We start from the raw sequence: 16,737 nt of genomic DNA on the forward strand, positions 1-16,737 counted from the left end.
CTCACACAGGTGTGCGACACACGCCCACCTCCCCCAATGTCCCCACATACACACACGGCCACACCCAGCACCCCCTCCCACTCCACTCACGTACAGGGCACAGGGTGGAGAAGGACTTGGCCTCCAGGGAACTAAGGCATAAAAACAGAGCCCCAGCTGAGCCGTCCAAAGCAAAGCAGAAGACCCTCAGGCCAGAACGGCTCAGCCGGTGGTCCACAACAACAGGCCTCCAGAGGGAAAGGAGCAGACCGGCACTCACCTCCTGCTCGTACTCCAGCACCTGGTACACTTTGTGATGGGCTCGCTGCTCCGCCCACCCAAGGCTCTCCTGCAGCTGGGCCTCCTCTTTCTGGTGAGCTTCCTCCATCTTCTTCTGGAGGCTGGAGACCGCCTGAGGAGGCGCCCGCACCAGGCAGTGTGACCCTCAGAGGGCCCTACAGAGTGGCCGCGGGTGACTCGCTTCCCAGGGACCCAGCCCCCAGGGCTGCAGGAGAGGGAGGCCAGTGGCAGGGACGGGGTCGGGGTGAGTTCTGCCGACCAGCCCAGCCGTGAAGGCTCAGAGCCCGGGGACTAGCATGCCAGACTCTGCCCGGCAGGCAGGGCCGCCGCCCCTCACCTCCCGGTGCTTGGCCTCCAGCGAGGAGGAGAGCCGCTCCAGCTCCTCTCTGTGCTCCCTCTCCAGCGCTGCCACTGCCTGGGGTGCAACACAGGGCCCGTGAGGGCCAGGGCAGTCTGGCCAGGCTCTGACCCTGGGCCGAGCAAGAGCCAGGAAGACCATCCCCAGTGCCCCCTGAGCTAAGGGGCTGAGGGGAACTGCAGGCACGTCTGTGTTCCTCCAAAACAGCTGTCCCTCAAGTCTGCAAGCAAACGGGGACATGGAGGCCAGAGTGGAGGGAACCTTTCAGTGAGGCTTGGTCATGGCCCTTCCACCCTCGGGCCTCTGGGCCAAACCACAGTACCCAGGCCACACTCCTGCCTGTGAATAAGGGCCAGGAGGCCTGGAGGCTCAGCACCGTCTCCCTGAGCACGGGCAGCACAGTGACCTCCTCCATAGGTTCCCTTCGTCTGGGAACTGACACTCCACCCAGAACCAAAATAAAACACCAGTTCCACTTGACCTACTACCTACTTCAGCCTCTTACCTGGAGACAGACCACTGGATGGGGGACAGGGAGTAAGGACAAAGGAGAACAAAGCCCCCTGAGTGAGCCGGCCTCTCGCTCTGAGGCACGGGAGGGAAGGAGAGAGGTGAGAGGTCATCATAGCTGCCCCTCAAGGACGAGGACGGGGACGCTGCACCTTCGTCCCAAGACCTCTGGTCTGGTTTCAGTTCTTTCACTCATGGAGTCTTTCCAACCCCCCGGGTCCTTTCCCTTCAAACTTCTTCTCTGCTGCTGACAACTCCCAGCAGGCCCTGGAGGGGGGCCTCTGGACCCCATTGTGCCCTCTGTCCGCCGTGGAGACCACGGCAGCATCTGCTCTGAGACGAGTGGGCTCCACATGGGCCCAGACGGCCGGCCCAACATCTCCGTGCCCTTTCTCGCAGACCCCTGCGCTACTGGCTCCCCTGGGCACCAAGGCTGGCTCTTGTTCTTCCTCAGCACCCAGCCCCTCCCCAGGGACACACGGGGGTGGACGGGGGCACTCACTTCTTTCCTCTCCCCTTCCAGCTGCTCCCTCAGTTGCTGCAAGGCCCTCTCCTTCTCCGCGTTCAGGGCAGCCTGCTCTCTCTTCTCCGAAGCCTCCATCTCTTCCCTGAGCTGCTCCAGCATCTGCCTGCTCCTCTCTTCCAAGCTGGCCCTCTCAGCCTTCTGCAGAGACTCCAGCTCTTCTCGCAGCCTCTGCAGGGAAGCCTCTTGCTCGGCCCTGGGCAGAAAAGGAGGTGGGGGTGGGTCTGGGCACTCATGTTGGGGGGGTGTGGGTGCAGAGAGGGGAGAGCCTCCGGGAAGACCGGGCCACCGACAGCCCGCACTCACCTGATTTGGTTCTCATCAGCCTCCGAGCTGGACTGCACCTGGGCGCGGAGCCGGGACAGCCTCTGGCTCTCCTGCTCTCTCATCTGGGTCTCCTCCTCCTCGGTGGCTCTCTGCAGCTGCTCCTTCAGGGAACTGCAAAGCAAAGGCAAGTTTACTGGCGGGACCACAAGGCCTTCCCCCTTCTACACCTAACCCCTGGCTCTCAGTCTCCAAAAGCCTAGAGCCTGCTTGTGAAGCTTCCTACATCTTAAGAACAAACCTAACCTCAGCCTCTGGCTCCTGCTGCCTTTAATACCTCCCAGGGTGAGAGGGGCTATGAACTCCACCTGCCCTTTGCCACAGGAAGCAGATTACAGGCTCCGTGATCCCAGAATAACATTTCTGCCAAAGGTTCTCCTCTGCCTCCAGGTGGGAGGCATTTACTCAAGCTTGGATCCAGTCTGACCCCAACCTAGCTCTGGCCACATCACATGAGCCAGCACCTCCAAACCCCACCACACTCCTCCCTGCCTCCTGGCCTTTGTTCAAGCCAGTTTTCTCATTGAGAATCCCCTTTCCTACCTGACAAACCCGTGTTCCTTGTTCAACACCCATCTCCCTCCTCTCGAAGCCTTTCCAACTCTCTCCAAGCTCACCAACACTCTTTCAGCTCCCATCACGCTTTATATGGGGACCTTTCTTATCCATGCCGCTCTGTGCGATGCATAACATCACACCATAATTCAGCCTTTGTATGTGTGTTCTCCTTACAAGTGTGGGAGCGTCTCAAGAGAAGGAATCTTGTCTTAAAATCTGTTATCTCCCAAGTACCAAGCACAGTAACAGAAATGGAAGTAGGGACTCCATGAATGCTGGCTGAATTTGGGCAGCATCACCCAGGCCCAAACTACAAGCAAGTTCTGATTATCTGTGAGGGGTACCTTATTCACAGACCAACGAGATGGTGACCATCTCATCCCAACCAGACAACCCTCGCGTGGCCAGCACGTGACCAGGGGCTGTCATGTGACCGACCGGTGCTGCACACTCAGGGAGTTCAAGTCTGAGAAAAACATGATTCAGAAGACAATCTCTCGGAAAAGCTTCTGCAGTGAATTCCAGAGCCAGAAAAGACCGGATCATTCTCTATTTTCAGCTATCAACACCACTGCTCTCTTCCATAATGATAGAAAATTTAAAGATTCTTCCTGCTAGATTCCCCAGAAACCCTTTCTCTTCGTCCCAAGGCTAAATTTTACACATATCACCACAGAATGGAAGGTCTTTAGCAGTTAAGTCCTGCATTTTACAACACTCTCCTCTCTTCATCTTACAACTAAACTCAGTCTCTTTGTTTCATAACTTAAGAAAATAAGCGTCAGCCTGCCTGCCTTCTCATTCAAGAAATATTTGCTACAAGGTCCGCTGTGGTTTCCAGAAATTTCCACCAAGTGATAATTTCCCAGGAGAGAGGAGACCCTACCCCTCAGAAAGGCTCATGTGTAAATAGAAACAGGATTCTCATGACAAACTACTTTGAAGAAAGTCAGGCAAGGCGCTGCCCACAGAGAAATCACTTAGTCAAGACCACCAACACTGTACTGATTTCAACTGAAAATATAACCAAGAGCCAGCTTTTATTGAGCAACTATCATGTTTTAGGCCTTGAGCCAGATACTTTTCAACAGACTGGTTTTCACTGCAATTTAGGAGGGCTCTGGGAGGCCCCTCTGAAGTTGGGGAGCTCAGGAAGGGACAGAGAACAGTCAGCACAGCCCAGGGTGCCCAGGGAGAGAGAGGAGCCTGGTGGGGAGATCCCACCAGTATTTCTTCCCAGGCACTGCCTCTCAAGGTAAGCTGAGTCGCACTCTATTTGGGAGGCCCCCTCCCCAAGTTCCAGGCGGCTAGAAGAGGGGGATGCCTGGGACCATCTATACTTTGGGGTGCTCTCTGGCAGGGGGACCCAGGAGGGAGGACACAGGACGGACCCTGCTCAGCAGAGCCTGTGTTGGGCTAATGAGAGAGACTGTCCCCAAGCCTCCGGGCAGCTGGGTGCTGGTTTTCTGTTAGTTTCTCTAAAGTAAGCATAAATATTTTATGCAGTCTTTGCCATGTATGATATAAAAAATAGTAAGTCTACAGCACTTTGGGATCTTCTGTCCAAGAGGACAAGATTCAGCCTTTAGCTTAACTGCCAAGTGAGTGAAACATATCAACATCTTTTCGTAGCACTTTCCCCATCCTGGGACTGTGACAGAGATGGTATATGACCCTCTCAATATCCATTCTCCCACTATTCTTTCCTAAGAGAACCCTAATTTTATTCTCTCAGGCCCAGAGACCAGCTAGAGGACTACATTCCCCAGTCAACTTTGCACCCTTTGCAAGCAGGAGTGGCCAGTGAGATATAAACAGAAATTATTGGGTAAAGTTTCCATGAAAGTGCCTTCGAAGGGACTGAATGAGCTAGAAGGGGCCCTTATACTTCCTGCCTGGAACACAGATACGATGGCTGGAGATCCAGCAGCTACACTGGACTGTAAAGAGTGCCTGAGAGTAAAAGTCAGCACTAACGATGACAGAGGGATTAAAGGACACCCGGTGACGCTTTATTGTGGAGCCATCATGCCGGCCCTCAACTGCCTTTTCCTATAAAAACCAGAGCTCCAGCACAGAAACACACAGTCCTACACACACAGGCCCAGCCTAAGCTTACGTGCTGCATTTGTCAAGGGCCTGCCAGTCAGCTATTCAAAGAGTAGGAACCCAAACAGAAACTTCTGGGTCCTGGGCAAGAGCACCTCACACCCTATCACATGGTCCTACCAATCTCACTGGGTCCCCACAGGGCCCCGACTCCCAGGAGAGAGGACGTCATAGTCATTAAGACAACAGGCTCTGGGGCTTCCCTGGGGGCACAGTGAGTGAGAATCCACCTGCCAATGCAGGGGACACGGGTTCAATCCCTGATCCAGGAAGATTCCACACATCAAGGAGCAACTGAGCCGTGTGCCTTAACTAGTGAGCCCGTGCCCTAGAGCCTGGGAACCACAACTACTGAAGCCTACGTGCCCTAGACCCTGCGCTCCACTGCAATAAGAGTAGCCCCCACTCACCGCAACTAGAGAAAGCCCGTGCAAAATGATGATAACCCAGTGCAGCCAAAAATAAAATACATAAAAATTATTTAAAAACAAAAACAGGGGACTTCCCTGGCAGTCCAGGGGCTAAGACTCCGAGCTCCCGCTGCAGTGGGCATAGTTCAATCCCTGGTCAGGGAACTAAACTCCTCCATGCTGCATGGTGCAGCCGAAATAAAAAAATAAAGAATGGTGTTTTAAAAAAAAAAACAAAAAAACAAACGAAACAGGCCCGGGAGATAAACCACCTGGACTGTTAATCCAGGCTCTGCTGCTTATGAGGGCTCCATACCTTGGACAAGCTACTTAACCTTCCTGTGCTTCAGCTTCTTCATCTATATTATAAATTCTACAAAATAGACGATGATAACACCTCATAAGGGCCGTTCCAAGGACTGAACGCGTTAGCAGACATAAAGCACATGGATCAGAGTAATCTCTCAAAACATACCAGCCATCCCCATTACTATCATGCCTCTCAAGCCCCTTCCCAAAAAAAGGAAAGGCACGGGTCTTGGCCAGGGAGCCCACCCCTCCTCCTGGACCATGGAGTCGTTGTCCTGGAGGGACCCAGGCATCCCTGGGCAGCCAGCGTGGCTGGGCCAGGGGGCGGCAGTACCTGAGCGCCCTCTCTTTCTGCTGGTGAAGCTGCAGGGCCTCCGCCTCCTCCTCCCGCCACAGCTTCTCCCGCAGCCACTGCATCTTCTCTCGCTTGGACTCCAGGAGCCGTGTCTGCTCGTGCTCGAGCTCGAGCTCTCGGGCCACCGCCTCTTCCGTGGCCTCCAGCGCGGCCTCTGAGAGCTGCTCCTGGGGAGCCACTGGCTCTGCAGATCGCCTGCCAAGGGCGAGAGCAGCGTTTCACTCGGTTTACTGTTCATCCACCTTCTGGCACCAGGGTTTATACAGATACTGAACAGCCCACATGGAGCCCTAACAGAGGGCCCCTGGTCAGGAGTTGTACGTGCATGTCAGGTCGCCTGAGGGAGAGCAGCAAGGCTACCCTCTCGAACACAAGGGCAGCATCTGTTCCACAGCAGCGGACCCCAACCTTTCTGGCCAACCTTTCTGGAACTGGTTTAATGCAAGACAATTTTTTCACAAACCAGGGGTTGGGGGGTGGTTTGGGGATGATTCACGTGCATTACATTTACTGTGCACTTTATTTCTATTATTACCGTATCAGCTCCACCTCAGGTCATCAGGCATTAGATCCTGGAGGTTGGAGACCCCTATTCTATACGATAAGCTCCACTGTGGCTATGTGAGGGTGTGAGGGAGGGCCTAAGTGCCTAAGGAGTGGGATGACACATAGGAGGCTCTCAGGAGACTGGGTAGGTTGTGGCCGGAGTGAACACGCCGAGACATGGCTCAGGAGCTGGCGGCAGGAGAAGGCGGCAAACTTCTGTCCCTCATGGACTCCTCCCGAGTGGGTTCATGGCCCTGGTTCCGTCTCCTACCAGGGCTCTCCCTGTTACTTGAGGCTCATGCCAGCAGTTTGGGAAGTCCCCAGAGGCTGCTCCCTGACCCTCAAAACTGAACAGCGGTCAATGCTTATGAGCCAGCAGGAGAAGCAGCAGCATGTCTCCTAGCCCTGAGGCCCAGAATAGTCCATGGAGGACCAGGAATGCCCAACCTCTTTCCACAGTGTCAAGAGAGTCAGGCAGGAGACCCTTCCCTAAGCCAGAGAGAGTAGCAGAGGCACATCCGAAATGCCAGGCTCCGTATCTCCTCAACAGTGCCACAACTTCATCTGCTTAGAGTGAATTCACCGTGTGGAAATGGGTAAAAGGAATTCTGACTGGGATGCAAAAGGCAGGTGGTTAGATAAGGAACAATGGGATTGGTTAAAGAGATGTCTACAAAGTCATGAAGGTTGTTCTGTTGCGCATATTTTGACTCTTGAAGGAAACAGCCATAGAGAAACTCCAAGAACATTTTAAGCAATGGAAACATAAGTGGGATAAAGTATTTTGCCTCCCAGAGTGGCTTTCCTAAAGGCAAGGACGCGTGTGCAGTCCCAGGTCCTTAAATCTTAAATTAGAAATTGGTCTGACCACGCAAGCACCACCTTCTCCCGCGATGATCAGCCTGTGGCAGGGCCTGGCGCCATGGCCAAGTGGACCACAGCAGCATGCGGGCGGGGTCTGAATCAAGGAGGGGTGGGGACAGGGTCCGAGAAGGGAAGCAGCCTGCTGGGGATGCAGAAGCCCCTCTGCCCTCAGCCCCCGCTCTGCAGCAGATGGGATCAGACTAGCGCAGCAGAAGGAAACGAGGGCTCTGGAATTCCCTTCCAGCCCCTTGAGGCCAGAGACAGAAGAAACACACAAAAGGCTACCCAAGTCTCTGAAAAATTGAGATCCTTCCTAAAATCATGACTCAGACCGGAAATGGTCCTGAGCTCTGTCTTCAGCTCCCTTCTGCTCCCAAGCCCGTCTCCCTCCTTCCAATTCCCGCTTCATCTCAGTCCCCTGACGCAGCCCAGACTGATGCAGATGTAAGATGTAGCCGCCACCTCCTCTGAGAATCCCGCCCTGGGAAGAGCCTCCCCCCAACCCTGCCGCAGCTCTCCGCCTCATCAACCCTCCAGCTCATTTCCAACCTGAGCTGAAAACATCTTTTTTTCCCTGAGATAGTACCTTTTAATGTCTCCCTTCCCTGTGGGCTGAGGAGCTATGTGGGGCCCTAGGGACAGATGCTGTGAAGAGACAGAGCACCAGCCGACGTGACCGCGTGCACCCAGGCTGCACGCACTGGTGAGCCTGCCTGCATGCCTGGCATGCAGGCAGATCGGGGCTGCTTTTCCAGCGGGCCTCTTCGCTGTGTCCCTGTTTTCAAGACTGAGTATCCCAAACTCCCAGCTTAGGTCCAACACAGTCAACAGTGAGCCTGAAAGATCTATGACACGCCTGGGAAGTCAAAGCCTCCAGGGGAAGAGGCAGGTCCGATTTCTAGGCCACTCCTCAAGTATCACCGTCAGTGAGACCCAGTTTCCAACAGCAAGTGGCCGAGAGGAGGCTCAGCAGAACGTCGTTTCAGGCTGCCGGCCGAGTTACTCTGAGATATACGAGGGAAAGTGAGGAGGGATGGGCCGGGAGGGAGGAGAGGGTGGAGGGCTGTGGTACCCAGAGTTCTGATGTGGCCGTGCCACCACTAAAACTCAGATCGCTATCAGGGATTCTGTCTCCACTCATTTTCAACCCAGTGGTTTTTGTTTTTAAACTTTTTCTTTTATACTGAAGTGTTAGTTAGCCCCTCAGTTGTGTCCGACTCTTTGCAACCCCATAGACTGTGCCGACCAGGTTCTTCTATTCTCCAGGCAAGAATACTGGAGAATATTCCCTTCTCCAGGGGATCTTCCTGACCCAGGGATCAAACCCGGGTCTCCTGCATTGCAGGCAGATTCTTCACCATCTGAGCCACAAGGGAAGCCCATTTTATATTGCAGTATAATCAATTAACAGTGCTGTGACAGTTTCAGGTGGAGAGTCAAAGGACTCAGCCACACTCCCCTAAACTCCCCTCCCATCCAGGCTGCCATATAACACTGAGCAGTTTCATGTGCTACACATGAAACTTGTTGGTCCTTGTTGGTTATCCACTGTAAATACAGCAGCATGTACCTGTCCATCCCAAGCTCTCTTAGCTATCCCTTCCCCGCAACCATAAGTTCATTCTCTAAGTCTGCGAGTCTCTTTCTCCAGCCCAGTGGTTTTAATGCATTTGCCTTCTCTCTCTACAAACACCTCATGAAGGATGCTGGGAAAACAGAGGGAAGGATACACTTATTTCCCAGACCCGGGCCTCCCAGTCATAAAGCACACACAGCAGTGGCTGCTTGCTGGCCCCGCCTGCACTCAGACCTCCCTGTGCTCCTAACCCCTCCTGATTCTGCTTGACAACATCCATGCAGGTGACAGACTCTCCTAATCATGTTTTTTATTCTCTATATTTTACAATGTTACAATATCTGAAGAAGTTGGCTGGTCAAGGAGAGGGTGCCCCTCCCCGGACCAGGCAATCTTTATAGACAGCAAAGGGAATATGTCTTTCCTAAGCAAACCCACCCCTACCGTCTCTTAATCTATTTCCCATGCCCCAGATCACCCAGGGCCGGGCCCCAGGCAACCAGAGACCATGCCCAGAGCCCAAAGCTATCCAAAATTATTCAAACTTCCCCTGCTACAGTCGCTCAAGTACTCACCCCGCCTCACCCACTGCTTCCCACGAAAACCCCAATAAGAGCTCCGGGTCATGCAATTCCTTCTCGCTTCTTTCCTCTCCTGACCAACTCGGGTCCTTCCCCATGTGGCCCCGCCTGGCAGGGCATGCCCTCTGCTCTCTGGAAACACAAGGAATAAATTCTTCTTTCAGTGGCATCGGCCCCTCTGTGTTGTCACTCAGTCACCTCTGCAAATTAAAATTACATGGATACAAATGAAGCACAGAGTCACTCCCCCGTGAAACCCAGAGAACAAATCCATTCTGAAGCCAGCTGTAAAGGTCAATAGCAAGGAAGTTCTAGAGCCTGAGAAGACTCCAGGAAAGGAGCAGAAGACATCTCCTAAGAGCACCGTGTAAACTGAACCTGTGGGGTCAAGGGGAGGGCGGCCCAGCAGGGACAGCCTCGCAGGGACGGGAGGAGAAACACAGGGAAGAGGACTTGTCAGCCGGGTGGCCGGGAGGAGCCTCACTGCCCAACTTCTCTCCCAGAAGCCCTGCGAAAATGCCCTCTGACCCCTGACTTCTGCCCAGAGGGTCCTGTTTCTGAAGCCCACTCACCTCCTGTCCTCATCATAAGCACCCTGATCTGGCTGTCCACAGCCACCAAGGAGACCAGGGAAAGCCATGTCATTCCCCAGGGGCAGCGCTGTCACCAGTGCTGGATGGGCTGCATCACCACCTGAAAAGGGGGCCAGCCCTTCCCTACATCACTCCTTCAGCACTACAGAGCTCTACAGGAGAATGTGCATTCTCGGTCCCGCCAGCCCTCGGCGACACTTACTGTGAGTAATCAGTGCGTGAACCTGTCTCTGCTCAACAGTCAGCCCCAGTCCTGAGGACTCTTAATCCTTTAGTACTGCTCAGCTCACAGGCAGGAAAAACTATATCACCCTGAAACCCTGACACCACGCAGGGAAAAGACACAGTGACTGCAGACCAAGAGACAGAAGTCAAGGGCTCCAGAGACTAGAATCTAGATCTAATTCTGCAATCGACTAGCAATGTGACCTTGGGCAAATCCCTTTGCCCCTCTGAACCTCAGTTTCCTCATCTGTAAAAGGGGAGAGAGAGGGGGAGAAGAGCTAAAAGGATTCTAAGTTTTAGAAGTGCAACAGTGTAGGTGAGCTGTGAACCCAGACACAAAAGATCCATATTGTGTACTGGATAATTCCATTCAAATGAAGTCGGGGAACAGGAAAAATGAATCTATGGGACAGAAGCCAGAAGAGTAGTGATCTGGGGTAGGTGGACTGAAAGAAGAGGAGCCCGAGGAAGCTTACAGGAGGGACAGAAATGTTCTAAAAGATCTGGGAGGTTGTGACACGGTGTGTAAAAAGTGTTAGTCACTCAGTCAGGTCTGACTCTTTGCGACCCATGGACTGCAGCCCACCAGGCTCCTCTGTCCATGGAATTCTACAGGCAAGGTTACTGGAGTGGGCAGCCATTCCCTTCCCCAGGGGATCTGTCCGACCCAGGGGTCGAACCCAGGTCTCCCGAACTGTAGACAGATTCTTTACTGTCTTGAGCAACCAGGGAAGTCTGTGATATGGTCCACATGTATATAAACATTCACTGACTTGTACAATTCATGTGTACATACAACCAGGTACATAAATACCGCAATAATTTTTTAAAGGAAAACAATGCTTGATAGAGCGGAAAACGTGGTTGACTAGGTTTCTGCTAACGACCCAGCAGGTACTCTGCCCCCTCGCTTCCAGCCTCATACCCTAGGGGCTGACAAGGGGAGCCCTGAGGGCTGCTTAGGGGTCAAGGCTGCACACAGAACCAAGGGTACACTCACTTTCCCCCTACTCCACTCCTTGAGCCAGGGCCAGAGCACCCTCTCCCCACCACCCAAGACGGGATGGGCACTAAAGCAATCCACACGATGGAGGACAGGGACAGACATGGAAACTGGCCCTTACACCTCTGGAGAGCCTGGCGGAGTGAGGCTGGCTGCCACCTTCTCCTCGGGCTCTTCCTGCCCAGGGCCCGGCCCCTCGGCCTGGGGACGCCGTTCCTCGCCCCTCTCGTGGGCGGCAGGTGGGCTTGGGAGCACCTCCCTTGACAGCAACAAGGAAGGAACTGCGTTAAAACCAGCGGAAGGTGAGAGGCTCCCAGGTGTACCCCGCTTGGGGCCAAAGGAGGAGGCAGCCCCAGCAAGACGTGTGGTCTCAGGCCCTGGGCCTCAGCTCCGCTGCCCACTGCCCCACGTAGCAGGGGCTCCGTGGGTGCTGCTGCTCTGCCTCCACAGTGACTCATTCCAGCCGAGTGAGCTCTAAGGCCTGCGTCTTTCTCGTCCTGGGGGAAGCCCAGGGCACCGCACCTCCTTGACCTGGGGTCCAGCACTAGCAGGGCTCCGTCCACCCCCGGGGTTTGCTGAATGACTAGCGGTGGGATGATCATGGGGAAGAAGGGGGCTGGCAGGTGGGGACCAGGAGACATGGTCGCCCCGCAGCAGGAACCGCCCAGCCCGGGTGACAGCAGACTCTGCCCCACCCCCTGGCAGGGGGCGGCTGGGTTAGAAGAGATACTTCCTTGTGCCAGAGTTTCTAAGCTCCCCTAACCAGTCTGTGCACCCCGATTGTAGCTGCAGGCTGTAGGAAGAGGCAGATTTCCTCCCTCCTGAGTTTTTATGAAGCACTAACCAGAAACCTCCGTTGCTGCTGCTTAGGTTGCAAACCCGCCCCCTGCTCTCCCCACCTCTCCAGACTCACTGCCCCCCACCCTGGGAGGCTTCCGGCCGGCCCTTACCTCTGCAGGGAAACAGAGGGTGGGGGGCTGCCCAGAGAGCCCTCCTCAGGCTCTGCTGCCTCCTTCCGCTCAGGCTGCCCCTCTGGGGCCTGCGGAGGCCCTTCGTCGGTGGCCTGGCTGTGAAGGAGACTCTGGAGCCGCTCCTCACGCAGAAGAGGGGGAGATAACCTGAGCAGAGAGCAGAGTCAGGGCCTCCACTCGGACAGCAGCAGGAGAACTGTAGAGTGGAGTATGTGGACCCAGGTCCATGCCACCTCCAGGCTGGACCCCAGTCCTGGCCCCACCTCCATGGAGAGCCCATGGAGGGCAACACAGCCAGAAAAGCAGGACGGACAAGCTCCCTACTGAGCTCGCCCTCTGCCTGGACTGGTCTCAGCCCTCCCAGGTCTGGAGGCTGCATTTGCATGGCCCAGGAGTGACATCTGGGCATACACGGGTGTATCTATCCCCACCATCCCTGGGGTCTGGGAGTGGGGGTAGTGATGGAAGAATTGAGCAGAAAAAAGGGAGAAAAATAGAAGCCAGGCTCAAATGGTCACTCTATAGAAAATACATGAAGCTGCAGCTTTGAGGAAGTAAAAATGCTGATAGCTTATCAAGGTTAAAAAGTAGAATGACCACCCCCTTCCCCTGCCAGGGTGGCAACCCTTCTCTTTCATGGGCCCAGGCCTGAGAAGCTGGAAGCCCCTGTCTCTCAGTCTCTCTCTCTCATATACACACACACAGCTGCAGCCATTTCTGATGTGGCTAGGCCTGGCTCAGAGCTCTGAGCTGAGCACCGATCCTCTAGCCTGGTCCCCCAGACCTCTAGCAGACTATCCAGCCCTGACCCATGACCAGGGACACACGAGGTTGCATCCAATTGGGGGAAGAGGACAGAGCCCTGGCCCCACAATGGTGCTGTGGCCACAAAGTCCCACCAAACACTGCAGCAGTACCTCCCACTTCTGTCTTGGTTTGCCTGTGCATGTGTGTGCACGCACACACACACACACACACACATGCACGCGCACAAACTCTGCAAAGCCATCCAGTGAGTTCGTCACTGGAGCACACTGAGGCATGTAGGCCAAAGGCAGGAATTCTGGCCCCAAGTCCATGCCATCCCAAAGTCCCCAAGGGCCGCCTCCCACACACAGTACCTCTCTGAGCCTCCAGACTGCTTGCTCTGCAGCTCCTCTTGGCTGGACTGGCTGGCATCCTTGTCTTCTCTTCCAAACCTCTGGGCCTGCAGACAAGCAGCAGTGGAAAGTGTACACTGGGGTAGGGGTTCTGCATCGGGTTCTTTAATCCTCCAATTGACGCCCATGCCAGGAGGAGGCACTGAGAGGTGGCTCTTGGTGGAAGAGGACCACTCGGGATGCAGAAGAGAAGGCCTGTCTACTGTACAACGAAGCCCCTGCGGTTCTGGCTAAGCCCCCAGGCTCAGAGCTGCTCCCAGAGCCAGCCTTGCTGCCCTGGGGAGGATGAGTCAGACACCACAGCCACTGCAGGCAGAGTCAGAAGCCACAGGCTGAAAGAGGACACACAAGAAAAAGAAAATGCTGCCTCCTACAGGTGGAAACATTCACTGTCAGCTGCAGAGAGAAAGCAGAGATGTCCGTGAACACCCCAAATCCACAGGCCCCCGACCGCCAGAGCCACTGATCATCGAGAATGCTGAAATTCAGTGAGCAGGACTGGGGACAGCAGACAAAGTGCATCAAAGAGGAAATCTCCTGGAGAGATGGAGACATGGTGAAACAAGAGACAGCTATACTCCAGATGAGAAGGGCACAGTGAGGGCAACCAGAAGGGAGGAAGATGGAGCGCTCCTTTGCACCATTCTGAGATCCCCCGACACCCAGGTGCCATCAGTAGACAATGACACCCCCTTCCTAATCAGGAATTATACCTGCCAGACAGTGCAAAGAAGAAACGAAAAGAGTCAGGCCCAAACCTCATTTTAAAGTTTGGGTGTCTGGGCAAAGTTAGCAAGCTGGTGAAAAGGACTATTCTTAATACATTCACCAATTTTCTGCAGGGGTGAGGTGACAGGAGTATAGCAGTACAGTCAGCCTGGACTTAACCCTTAGTTCCAGCACCTCCTCCACTACAAAATGGGATCACAGGGCTTCCCTTGGGCTTCCCCTGTGGCTCCATGGTAAAGAATTCACCTGCAATGGAGGAGACGCAGGAGATACAGGTTCAATCCCCAGGTCAGGTGGCTCAGCGGTAAAAAAACTCATCTGCCAGTGCAGGAGACACAGGTTCCGTCCCTGAACGGGGAAGATCCCACACGCCCACAGCAACTAAGCCTGTGCGCCACAACTATTGAGACTGTGCTCTAGGACCCAGGAGCCGCAACTACTGAAGCCCCCGGGCCCTAGAGCCCATGCTACATCCAACAAGTCACCAGTCACCGCAATGAGAAGCCCATGCGCTACGGCTAGAGAGCGGCCCCTCTTGCCACAACGAGAGAAAAGCCCACGCAGCAATGAAGACCCAGCACAGCCAGAGATAAATAAATAAAATTATTTTTTTTAAAATGAGATAGTGAACCACAGTGTACAGGGCTTCTAGTGGGGATTAAATGAGATCATATACTTTAAAGCCCGACTCCGGCCCAAAAAAGGCATGCTACAAACATGAGCTCTCCTCACACTCCTCCTCCCCTCCCCCAGCCTGGGGGGAAAAAAAAACAAAAGAAACCCAGCTTCACCAGTGCCAGTCCCCATCCTAGGACCTGCAGTCCTTCTGTCACACTCACAGGGGCCCCGTCTGTTCCGGCACACGAGGGTTAACAGGAGAGGTGGGGCTGGAGACAGCCCACTCCATCTTCCCCGGCGGGGTTCCGGCCGCGCTGGCACACCTCCGTGTCCCCAGCCCCGTGCCCGCAGCCCCCCACGTCTCTCCACTGGCAGCCTGAGCCCCAGCAGCTGTGGCCGACTCTGCCATCTGGATGGGTGAGGAAGGGCAGGGTCTGAACTAAAAGCCAGCTCCCCCCAAATTACATTAAAAATAGAAACGCTGCCTGGGAGTGCCTCCCGGTGCCCGCAGCAGAAGGGCTCCCTGCCAGCGCTGCCATTCCTGATCGCATCAGCCAGGCAGAGCCCGCAGACAATGGCAGGGCGGGCGTCCTTCTCCCGCCCCGCCTCCTACCCTTCCAGGACTCAACTTGCAACTTGTCTTCCCTACAGATCACACCATGCTCAGCAGAGAGCTCCCCTCCCACAGGCCAATCTATTTCACAAACTAAAATATAAGATAGGTAACAAAGTACAGTGATCGTAATAAATATTGGGGGGCTGAGAATCAGAAAGGATGAGCTGCAGACAATGTCTGTTTCCTTCTTGATTCACCTTTCTGCTAGAAACTCAGTCAGCCCTGAGCCAGAGAAAAGGGCACACCTTGGGCAAGTACCCACACAGAGGCCCTTTGAGCAGAGTTTTACTTGCTCCCTAGAACTTTCTGCCCCAGAAAGGGAGTCAAAGGAACCAGGCAAGGCCATCAGGCACGTCGGCACTCTTCAGAACGAGGAAACGCATGCCCGTTCTAAGCCTCTGGCCTAAGACTGCTCAAGACACCCCTTCCCCAACCTAAACTCAGCTCTGGGGTTTTGTTTTTGTTCACAATTCAGTCTTCACTTAAGTAAGTAACAGGGACTTCCCTGATGGTCCCCTCTTTTTAAAAATCCCCCAAGGAAATCTGTCTTTTTAAAAGTCCCCCAAGGGCTTCCCTTGTGCTCGGCTAGTAAAGAATCCGCTTGCAATGCGGGAGACCTAGGTTCGATCCCTGGGTTGGGAAGATCTCCTGGAGAAGGGCAAGGCTACCCACTCCGGTATTCTGGCCTGGAGAATTCCATGGACTGTATAGTCTATGGGGTCACAAAGAGTCGGACACGACTGAGCGACTTTCACTTTCTTTCACTTAAGGACCTATTCTAATATTGGCCAGACTTTGGAGTCAGAGCAGTGGAAAATCACCTTGTCTGGCCAACTCAGTAACTTTCCCACTTACCTGCTGCCAAAGGTACCTCACTAATCACCTGCTCCAAACCCTTCCTGACAAACACCACCTGGCCTTGTCTGTGCCTTTACAGACCTCCAGTGCTGCAAACGGTGGGCAGGCAGTAAGGGGGAGAGATCCAGTGTCCAGCAGGGACTCAATGGCTAAGCAGTGGCCCAGGAAGGCTTATCAGCCAGAGCTGAGAGGAACATGTCAGGCTCCAATCAACCGGACTCACAACTCTACCCTGACTCAGGACTGGCTTCAATAAGGGCTCCCAGGCTTGACTCACATTAAATACCTTGTTTTACCCAAATGAAATGCCCCCTCAAACCTGCAGAGACCACATGTCAGAACCTCTCTCCTCTCAATAATCCCACAGAGGAGGCAAAAAGATCTTGGCATTTATTTTTTACAGATTTTTTTTTTTAAAGGATGGCCATTCCAGCAGGTCTAAAGTGATACCTTATTGTAGTTTTGATTTGCATTTCTCTAATAATTAATGATATTGAGTACTTTTTAATGTATTTGTTGACCATGTCTTTTTTTGTTTGTTTCAAAACTGGTGTTTATTTAAAATAAGTGGTAATTTTTTTTGTTTGTTTCAAAATTGGTGTTTATTTAAAATAAGTGGTAATGTTTTTGTTTGTTTCAAAATTGGTATTTATTTAAAATAA

General features: G+C 53.9%; 1 protein-coding gene across 12 annotated transcripts in view; it reads right to left on the minus strand.

Moving 5' to 3' along the window:
* The window catches only part of CEP164 (centrosomal protein 164), a 71,060-nt gene that overhangs the window by 10,271 nt on the left and 44,052 nt on the right, over positions 1 to 16,737 (minus strand). For 5 of the 12 annotated variants that reach the window (XM_065944945.1, XM_065944940.1, XM_065944939.1 and 2 more), the window contains exons 11-19: positions 13,216 to 13,301; positions 12,074 to 12,241; positions 11,245 to 11,382; positions 9,297 to 9,434; positions 5,715 to 5,930; positions 1,977 to 2,108; positions 1,650 to 1,866; positions 617 to 694; positions 260 to 391 (exon numbers count right to left, since the gene is read on the minus strand). In XM_065944945.1, the coding sequence (XP_065801017.1) occupies positions 260 to 391; positions 617 to 694; positions 1,650 to 1,866; positions 1,977 to 2,108; positions 5,715 to 5,930; positions 9,297 to 9,434; positions 11,245 to 11,382; positions 12,074 to 12,241; positions 13,216 to 13,301 (1,305 nt within the window). The remainder of the gene's footprint in view (positions 1 to 259; positions 392 to 616; positions 695 to 1,649; positions 1,867 to 1,976; positions 2,109 to 5,714; positions 5,931 to 9,296; positions 9,435 to 11,244; positions 11,383 to 12,073; positions 12,242 to 13,215; positions 13,302 to 16,737) is intronic. The other 7 variants (XM_065944943.1, XM_065944942.1, XM_065944946.1 and 4 more) reach the window with 7 other exon arrangements.

The sequence above is a fragment of the Muntiacus reevesi genome, chromosome 9, assembly GCF_963930625.1.
Source record: "Muntiacus reevesi chromosome 9, mMunRee1.1, whole genome shotgun sequence".
In the NCBI taxonomy this organism is placed as follows: domain Eukaryota; kingdom Metazoa; phylum Chordata; class Mammalia; order Artiodactyla; family Cervidae; genus Muntiacus; species Muntiacus reevesi.